We start from the raw sequence: 10,240 nt of genomic DNA, 5'->3' as shown, positions 1-10,240 counted from the left end.
GTCCATGCAGGACTGGTCCACGCAAGAAGGTCCTAAGCAGGGCAGGTGTATGGAAGGAGTGTCCATGCAGGGTAAGGGTCCAGGAAGGATGGAAGGATGTCCACGCGGGACAGGTACATGCGGAGACCTGTGCAGGCGAGGAGGGCCCGCCCAGGAAAGGCTAGGCAGGAAGGGGCAAGTGGAGCATAGCCACGCCGGTCGACGCAGGGGCACACAGGACAGGTGCAGGAGAGGAAGACCCTTCAGGAAAGGTGCTCTCAAGACACATCCACGGGGGGCAGATGCGCTCAGGGTGGGTCGGAGCAGAACTCATGCCTTGAAAAGACTGTGGGGCGCGTGCGCTGGAGGAGGGAGCGCGCAGAGCGAGTCCACCAAGGGCACATCTCCAGGACCCGCGCTCTGGGGGCGGGCCCACGAGGGTCATTTTCCGGCCTCGCCCCCACCCACACGTGGGCGTGGAGCCCCGGGAGGGAGCTGGTGGCCCAGGTCCTAGCAGCTTACAAAAAAGGCATTTTAAAAAAATGGAATCTTCAAGTGATAATATGTTGTTTCCCTTTCGCCCACTATTCGTCTATGCAAAAGTGACAGTCTTATTAAGATTTCACATTCTGAGGACGTGGGACAGCCTGTGGGGTGACGGGCACTGCTGCCAGCATCCGGGCTCGGGCGCGCTTCTGCCAAGACCGGGGCTGCAGGCTGTCGGTTAACGGGATCCTCGTTCGTGTAGTTCAGGAACGCGCCGACGTCAGGATCCCTATTATGGAATACACCGCTGCCGGGACCCTGTAGGAGGAGAGCGCGGAGCCAGGGCGCCAGTGAAGGAGCGCACCGCTGCCAGGACCTTGACGGAGGAGCGCGCGGCTGCGGGGACCCCGCCCCGCATGCGCGTCCCGGCGTTGGCGTCGTCAGCGTCGTCCCGGTCCTCGTCCTCGTCTGTGGCCTGCTGTCGCTTTCCCTCTCCGGCCGCTCCCCGGCCGTCCCGCGCCCTCGCCGCTCGCGCCCTCGCCGGCCCCGCCGCCCGCAGCCCTGGCGCTCCCCGCCGGTCCCGCCGAGGCCGCCTGTGCCCTGTGCCAGCGCGCGCCCCGGGAGCCCGTGCGCGCTGACTGCGGACACCGCTTCTGCCGGGCGTGCGTGGTGCGCTTCTGGGCAGAGGAGGACGGGCCCTTCCCGTGCCCCGAGTGCGCCGACGACTGCTGGCAGCGTGCGGTGGAGCCCAGCCGTCCGCCGCTCAGCCGCCGCTTGCTGGCGCTGGAGGAGGCGGCCGCGGCGCCCGCGCGCGACGGACCGGCCAGCGAGGCCGCTCTGCAGCTGCTGTGCCGCGCCGACGGGGACCCGCTGTGCGCCGCCTGCCGCATGGCCGCCGGCCCCGAGCCACCCGAGTGGGAGCCGCGCTGGAGGAAGGCGCTGCGCGGCAAGGTGCACCGGGGTTGGGGGACCTTGTGTCTTGCCCATTCTGGGGTCCCCGCGGTGCTCTGATTTTCTTTTTCTGGGGTCACTGTAGAGTCCCCTCCAGGCTTGCCGCTTCTCGTGCCCAGCGCTGTGCTCACCCCAGGGGGCCCTGCAGTGCCCTGTGCCTTCTCTGCTACCCATGGTCTCGACAGAGCTCCGTGCCCCTCCTGGGTCCGTGAGAAGCCCTGTCCCCCCCCCCCCATCTTTACTGGCATTACTGGACCCTTCCCTGTCCCTCCATCTACGACCTTGGAGGATGCCCGTTTTCCCTCCCCAACCCGGTCCTTGAACCGCAGCGCCTCATCTCCCTATTCTCCACCTGTAGGCCAGGACCTTTTCCCCATCCTCTGCATCCTCTCTTTACTCCCACCGCTGGCCCTGCTCTGAGAGGCCTCATCTCACCCCAGTGGATGACCCCTCCCCTCATTGCACTGACTTGGGACATCAGTGCACTAGATCCAACCCCCTTGCTGATGGAGCCCAAAATTTCTGTCTTGGGGACTAGGTCTTTCTTTCATTGTGCATCCTGCAGACCTTTGAGGTTCCTACTATCAACCTGGTTCTGGAACCTTCTCCGCTTGCTCTCTTGTGGCCCTTTGATTGAGCAGAACCCACCCCCAGAATCTGTCCATAGCTGGGTCCTGAGGCCCTGGAGCTATTTTTGAGAGAATAGATAGCCAAGTCCCTGGGGACCAAGACAATTCTGCTTGGTCCCTGCTGAGCAGAGAAGAGACAGGTCAGCTTTATGTGTTTGCACAACAGCCTGAATGTTGCTAACAGCCCCTTTGGGGACTATACACCTCAAGCATGGGATGTGGGGGTCACTGCCCATTCACAGTGGGAGGTGAGGGCAGATGGCTGCCTTCCAATCCCAGTGTGGCCTGTCCTGTGGTGTGGCTGGACAGTTTTACCATTGGCTTCCCCTTTCTGGCCAGACTAACCCCAGCAAGGGCCAAGCAGAGCACAGAAGAGGCCAGGCAGCCTGTTGGTATGGATACAGTTCAGCTTGGGGGGCCTGTTCAAGAACGTGGGGTTTCAAAGATGACCTCCAGAGCTCCCTTGGCTGGTTCCAGTTCCTTCTGAGAGGGTGAATTGCCAGGGCATCTGTTGCTCTGTCTGCAGCCCTTTTCTTTTTTTGCACCCTCTGTGGAGACCATGTTCTTGGGGATTATTTCTGGGACAGTGAGACTTTCTGGAATTGGCAGGTGTGAGGGTCCCTGCACTGAGCTGGTGCCCCACCCATCCCCAAGTTACCAGCTTCTCTCTCCTAGGAGAACAAGGGGTCCGTGGAAATCATGAGAAAGGACTTGAATGATGCCCGGGATCTGCATGGCCAGGCAGAGTCGGCGGCTGCTGTGTGGAAGGCAAGTGGGGAGCAGGTGGTGGGCTTGGGATCTTGGTGGACTTGGGTGCCAGGAATAGGCTAGGCAGCTGCTGGGCCTGCTTGGCTGAACCTTTGAGTGGACTGTAGGAACTCCAGGGTGGCTTTCTAGATGGTTGAGGATGTTTCCCAAGTGAAGTCTAGCCAAAGCAAACAGGGATTCACTTTTCCCCCACATTTTTATGTGTAGTGATTTGGTAAGTGTCCTGGCTGCTGGAACAAGATACTAAAAACTGGGGGGCCTGGAAATCAGACATTTGTTGCTGCAGTTCTAGAGGGTAGAAGACCAAGGTCATGGAATTTGGGGAATGCATCATTCAGTCCATAGCACTTGCCTCTGCTCTCTGGGGCCTTACATTGTTGTTCCCCAAGGTGACCGAGCACTATAGTTCTTTTTAGTCAGTTGCCAGCAGAACTACACATTAACTTGACCTCTCTTAGGTGGCTTTTCTTCGTATGTATTAAAATATATGACTATTTTCTCTAGGTTTCACAACTTTTTTAATCATGTAGAAACAAAGCATTTCTGAAGACTGTAGAGGTTCTGAAGCTCTCAGACATGACCAGCCCCTTGAGGCAGAGGCCACCTGTCCTGTCCAGGGGTAGTGTTCACTGCTCTGGGTCAGCTCAGCCCTTGCTCCCTACACAGAGCACGAGGTGGAGATAAAGGGGTGATCCCTTCCTGTTTACCATAGAGAGCTGTGGCCAATACTCTCACATCAAAAGACAGACTGGCAAGCAAATAGCATGGCATGTTAATTTCATCTTGGCTTCACATGATGTGGTACCCTTGAGCTTGAAGACTCAAGAGATCCAGGGTGAACTTCCCATTTTTATGCTCAAGTGTGATGTTGCAGGGGCAGCAATGCAGAAATAGGTCTGGACAGAAAGGATGTGCAGGTAGTATTAGTAGGCTAGTAGTGATAGGCTGGGGAGCCCTGCAGGCCTGTTTGTGCAGTGTCCCATCCTCCCAAGTGTGGGAAGGACCTTCTGAAATGGATCTTAGGAACTACTGTGAGCTGGGCAGATTAGAGGATTTCTCTATGACCAGTGCCAAGACAGAAAAATCTGAAGAGTAGAGTACTATTTTTAGGCTTTATGGCTTGCTTTGGGGAAGATGGGTTCTAGTTTCTAGGATCTGCATTGAGGAAAAGAAATTCTATTTCTGTGCCTTGCCTTTGGGAAGACAGGGGTGAGAGAGGAGGTCAGAGAGTGGCTTTGCTTCCAGGCTTGCACTGTGGGGTAATCATCTTTTGAGCCTGACTCAACTCCCTTGGACAGTGGCAGAGAGGTGACAGATGGAGCATTTGATGCCTGCTGGACCTCTGGCAGTACACACCACCCTCTGGGGTCAGTCTGCACTTTGTATTCTAAACAGTGCAAACTGCAGAGTGCTGTGATGCTGCCTGGCCCTTGGGAGCTCCAGCTTCTCAGTGACCCTGCCGTCCCAGAGGACTTGTTTGACCCACAAGTTTCAGCAGCCTGGAACTTTCATCTGACTTGACTTAGGAGAGGGTGGTGGAGGCATTGAGAGAATCCTGAATTCAAAGGAAGGACTTTGTGGCTCACCATGCTGGCCGGCCAGCAGGGTCCTGCTGGTATTTGTATTCTCTCAGCCATAGAAGCATTTGCCCTTTTCAACCACAGGTGGCCAGGGTGGGAGTCCAGAGCCAGGTTGGAGATGTGGGTGAGGCTAAGTCAAGTCAGTGTAGCTTCTTTGCTCCTGTTTCTAGGTGAGGTACTGGCTGAAGGGTGGCCCATGGCTTTCACCCCTGGTGCTAGGCGAGGTGCAGCAGGGAAACTCACCAGGAAGGTGGGTGTATGTCCTGAGGCCATTGAGGGTCATATGCCCACAGGTCACGGGCTCCTTGGCTCTGGGGTCGGTTCATCTTCAGATGTAGCCCAGTGCTGGGCCCCTGGAAACCTGCATGCTGCCCAGCTCAGATCAAAAGTGCATCTGTACCCAGCATGCAGATGGCTTCTAGTCATTATTCCTGAACAATACAGCTGAAAAACTATTTCATAGTGTTTAGGCTGTATTAGGTATTATAAAGTATGTCTGAGGATGAGCGCTAGTCATATGCAAATACAATGCCATTTCATAAAAGACCCTTGAGACCCAAGAGTTCGTGTCCTGAGGGGCATCTTGGAAGCAGTCCCCCAAAGACATTGAGGGAGAAAATTCCCTGCTCTCTTAGGGTCCCGGGCTGGGCCTGAGAGTTGAGATGATATAAGATAGATCACAGAAGAGCATGCACATTCATTGGCATGAGTTTTATGTGTCATTGAAGCTGTTGGGAGGAAGTGAAGATCTTAAGAAGCAGAGTCGCAACATCCCTGTACCAAAATGGATAAAGAACTGCAGGCTGTGAAGCAGCCGAGCTGTTCAGCAGGCAGGGGGATGAGTTATTTGACAGGGTCTGTACAGAATCCTCTCAGCCTCGACTTCATCCTCAAAGATAAGAACATCAGTACTTTGATGAAGGGAGGGTGTGCTGCTTTTTTTGTTTTAAGAAAATACTCAAGCCCAAGTACTTTTTAAAGATAAGAGGCTTACTTAGCTCATCTTTCTGGGGGCTGGACACCCAGATCTAGCAACCCCCCTGTTTGGAATCTGGTGAGGTGGTGGGCAGCATCCTCTTGGGAAAGCTCAGTCAGTCTTGCCTCCTGACAGCTTGCTCTTGCAAGAACCACTGAAGTTCTGTGAGACCAGCACTGGTGCCTGCCTGGCCAGGGCCCTAAGTGGCCTAGGGGGCTCCTGAGGCCCACCACCTCTACCTTTCCATGCAGAATGTTGGGGGAGGTTCCTAGACCCTGGCAGAGGGCACCTTTGCCGTGGATTCTCATCTGCTTTGAGACTGTGGAGGTCAGACAGTCTGTCACATCTGGGCCTTTGATTCGCGATGTCTGGACAGCCCATCTTGGGGTGTCGTATTCTCAGCTCCTTTTAGAGGGCACAGATTTCTCCTGGCATTGGGGAGGGTGGGACAACTTTCTCATGGGGGCCATGGAAGATGGGTCCCTTCTGCCACCTGCCCACCCTGCAGGGGCATGTCATGGACCGCAGAAAGAAGGCCCTGACTGACTACAAGAAGCTGCGGGCCTTCTTTGCTGAGGAGGAGCAGCACTTTCTGCAGGAGGCTGGGAAGGACGAGGGTGTCCCAGAGGATGAGCAGGCTGACCCAGCCGAGCGGTTCCAGTCCTTGCTGCAGGCGGTGTCGGAACTGGAGAAGAAGCACCGCAACCTGGGGCTCAGCATGCTGCTGCAGGTATGTGCAGTGGGGCTGGGTAGCAGGAGGCCCAGGTCCCTGGGTGGGGGGTGGGGGGTCAGAGAAGCCCAGAGCCATAACCTGGATGGCCAGGCTGTGGCCTCCTGGGCTGGACCTCAAAAATGAAGAGGTGGTCAAGGACAATGGCATGAGGGAGTTTGACACTGGGGAGCGCACAGTGCATCATCCCTAGCCTTTGAGGGTGGTGGGGTGTTTGTATCACCGATATGGAAACATCGGAGGCTGGCCCCACGCTGAGGCTCTGTGACACCCCTTGGTGTCAGCCCTGAGGCCTGGACTGAGCCTGAGACCCCCAGCACTCCCTCTGGGCCTCTGCACTTGGGTCTACTGTGACAGAACCTGAAGCTCTTAACTGCGAGGCCTTGGTTTTCCTCCAGCAGAGCTCAACCTGCTCAGCCCAGCTGCTGCAGTGACCTGGTGATGGGCTGTGGCCTTGGGGAGACAGGGTTGGGGCTTGGTGTAGGGGGCCCAGTCACAAGATTCTGGGTGGGTTGTGCCCAGGACAGTAGCTGTCTGTCTCTCTGTCTGTGTCTGTCTCTTTATGTCTTTCTGTGTATCTCTATCTCCTTCCTGTCTCCCTGTCTCTCCCTCTGACTCTCTTCCCTTCTCCCCTCCCCTGCAGTGATGGCACTGGCCCAGCAGGTGGGTCCCCAGAGTGAGAGCAGAAGGCTCTACCTTCCACAGCTGGCCTGCAGCAGCCCCACCTGCCCCACCCCTCGGTCCCTCTTCCTGGCATCACCTTCCATCCTGGACGGATCCTTAGCTCCACTGGCACTGACAGTGCTTGGGCGTGGGGTGAAGCATTGTAGGTGCCCATACCTTTGGTGTGCATCTAGTTCCAAGTCTCAACAAAGTGTCATTTCAATTTTCCCCAGGGTGTGAGTATGTTCAGGGATGTGCCAGTTCTTATCAGAGGCCAGCCTTGGGACACACTCCCCAGTGTGTCCCAGCCCTGGCCTGGTTGTTCCATGGTCCTGTTCTCCAGCTGGCTACGGCTTGGGGCCTAGTATGTGGGCATCTGGCATCAAGGGCACCAAGCACTGCACCATGCCTAGGGCAGGCTGCTCTGTGAACCTTCTTCCCTTCCAGGGGGCTGGACGCCTTGGCAGGGCCCTGGGACACACCAGGAAGGTCACATTGAGGGGTTAGCACCAGGGATGCAGCTCTTGGGGAAGAGAAAGTAAGTGGAGTATTCTCCACCCTTCCTAGATTGCCCTTCCTCCCTTGGGGTCCTGGCAGCTCTGCCCTCCACTTCCCCTTCCTGTCCCCTTCCTTCCTGGCTTGTGGCCCTTGGTGCTCACAGACACCTGAACCTTCCTGGCCCCTCACACCTGGAAGGCCCGTTCTCCCCAGGGTACAGGGGGCTCTGCCAGCCTTCCAGCCCACCCCATGTTCCACCTTGCTCATCTTTGGCTTCTTGCTTCCTGTCTCATCTGATAGGTGGATTTCACAAAACTCGTGACAGAACATGTGGTGTAGCAGTAGCGTGGTTGCCCGTAGCATTGTGTGTAGATTAGTCCATGTGACAAAACCCAGACCAAGTGAGCAAGAACAGGAGGTCAGGGTGTGCAGATGCAGGGCGGCTAGGTTTGCCCCAGTGCATGAGTCGGTAGCTGGGTCGCTGTGAGTGGGGCCCGTTTGGGGAGGAAGTCCCTGGCCTCAGGTGGGCTGACAGTCCAGCCTACCTGTGTGGGCCAGATTCTGGGTGCCGAATAAAGTGGGTTTGCTCCAGTCTGTTTGCTATGTGTTCCTCCTCTGGTCTGTGTGTCCGGGTGACCTCTTCTCTTGCCCCTGACCAGTCTCCACTGGGGGAGAAAAGTTATTCGTTGATACTGGTTAACATAGGGCAGACTTCACTGAGCACCATCGAGATTGCTGACTGGCTTACTGCAGCAGGGTCTTCTGGTGGGGAGGACAGTTGGGGCTCCACTCCAAGCACAGTGAGTGTGAGTAGAAGCTGATGGCCAAGGTGGAATGTCCTGGGCTGGAAGGTGACTAGGAACAGACACAGGTGAGGGGCTCTAGCTGGACCCAGCTGACAGGATTCTTGCTATAGGCAGGCCAATGATCAGACATCACCTAGGGATGGTGGGGTGAGGAACCCTTCAGATACCGAGGGTGGCTGTGTATCCAGAGAGGGGAGCCACAGCCTCATGGGTGTCAGAAGAATGGGATGAGGGGTGGGAGGCGATGGGAAAGCAGCCTTCCCCCTTGAGATCTCTGCAGTCCGATGGTGTGGGGGGTGGATGTGGAAGTCAGAATTCCTAAGTCAGCTGTGGGGTGGAAACTCTCTCCTCCCTCTCACAAGTGGCAGATGTAAGGAATTCTGAACAGACTGGAACACACTGCCTTTTTGTGTCATGGAAAGAGTCACTGGTTCACCCTGATTCTAATTATTGGCCCAGAAAAACCATTTGACCTTGGTAAAGAGCCTAATGAACATCCCTGACTGGCCCCTAAGATGTGTGATCAGCACTAGGAGTTCCCAGGGCCCTATCCTCAGGCCTCCGTCTCCAGCAAGGCCAACTGGATCTTGGAAAAAGCAGTGCTTAATGAGAAGACCTCCAGCCTGCATCCCAGCTGCCCCCTGCCAGCCAGGCCTGAGGCCTCTCCACATAAACCTGAGACTGAGAGACTTCCACATCTGGCTCCAGGAGATGAATGCACAGTGTGGCTGGCACAAGAACACCTCCACTCTACCCCATCTCCTGCTCAGCAGAAGGCTCCCTTCTGTCCTGTTCACATCAGTGCCTGTGCCCAGTGAAGCCCTGGCCCTATCCATACCTTCTAGCCCCTGGGCCTCCCTTGTCACCAGGCCCTACTAGATCTGGCCCTTGGCCTTCTCACTGTGGGGGAGTGGGCCCCTGCCTGCAGCCTCCCTGTGCTGATAGCCTTGCCCTCAACTACACCAGTGGGGAATGGGCCTTCTTCCCTTGTCTTTAGATCAGACTCCCACCTGGTGAGGGCTACTTGTAGTGCACAGTTGCCCCTTCTCACTGTGGCAGGGGCTTCCTGAGTTCCCTCTGGTCTGGTGAGAACCTGGTCCCATCAGAGGTTCCAGTCTCATAACTTCACCCCCCAAAGGCCTCACCTAATACCATCATGGGGTGGAGAGGATTTTGGCATAAGTTTTGTGGCATCATGGTCCATACCCAAAGACCCAAAAGCTCAGGTTCCCAGGGAGAGGGATGCTTCAACTCATGTTGGTTTTTGAGTAACAAATTGTGCACCCACAATGGTTCCTCCCTGGGGGCTGGTGGAGATGAGGAAGTGGCTGCCCAGCTCCAGCCTCCAGCTTTTGCTGCTGGTGCAGAGGGCATGTTACTCCCAGTGTCTGGCAGCATCCCTCAGATGAAGGGTATAGTGACCTGAGGACCAGCAGTCCCCACCCCATGGGTGTTACATTCTACAGGCATCCACTGCCACACACCCACAAAGGTTTACATGCTTGGTGTCCCTGTCCTGGTTTGGGTCAGGCATGGCGGACATCCAGTGCCCTTTGCCAGAAGGGTGGAGGGTGCAATGGGGATGGGGACACAGAGATACTGCAACCTGGGAATAATAAGATAAGCCAGATGTATGCCACATGGGTACCGCAGAAAGCATGAAAATGGGACTAGACTTAAAACGTGCACACATAACAGCTACCCATGGCTTGAAAGAACACTTCAGACATGAAACAGTGGAGCCCAGAGGACTGGTTGCCTGTGGGACAGGAATAGGGGAATGGGATGGGGTCATGAGGGGAATGATGGGAATATCAATACCAGAAGGGGTAGGGAGGGGCAGGGCTGTCTATGCTCATTGCTTTGTGTGGGAGGACACTAGGCTCCAGTTCCTGCCTTTCTATACCTAGCACCCTTTCACATTTTGGGAACAAAATTGGTGAAAAGAACCATAGATGTTTCTGGAGTATTATAGTCATGTACATATTGGGAAAGGTTCAGGCCATATGACATTTCTTTTGTATCTACAGGGATGGGTTTCAGGACCTGTGGACACTAGGTGCTCAAGTCCTTTTTGTTTATCAATCCCACACATCCTCTTGTGTGCCTTAAATCATCTCTAGATAACAGAATATTTAATGCAATGTAAGTGCTGTGTAACTATTCTGTACTTT

At 55.6% G+C, this 10,240-nt stretch overlaps 1 protein-coding gene across 1 annotated transcript; it reads left to right on the top strand.

Moving 5' to 3' along the window:
- Positions 1–846: 846 nt before the first annotated feature.
- Positions 847–7,857, top strand: Rnf187 (ring finger protein 187; the record flags this gene model as incomplete). Its single annotated transcript, XM_026382182.1, has 4 exons — positions 847–1,416; positions 2,721–2,813; positions 5,878–6,099; positions 6,743–7,857. Coding segments are annotated over 4 exons (888 nt in total), but the record flags the coding sequence as incomplete, so codon positions are not given.
- Positions 7,858–10,240: the final 2,383 nt, after the last annotated feature.

Source organism: Urocitellus parryii, chromosome 1 (assembly GCF_045843805.1).
Source record: "Urocitellus parryii isolate mUroPar1 chromosome 1, mUroPar1.hap1, whole genome shotgun sequence".
Classification (NCBI taxonomy): domain Eukaryota; kingdom Metazoa; phylum Chordata; class Mammalia; order Rodentia; family Sciuridae; genus Urocitellus; species Urocitellus parryii.
Note: the sequence above shows the minus strand (reverse complement) of the source record. Positions and strands in the feature narration are given on the sequence as shown.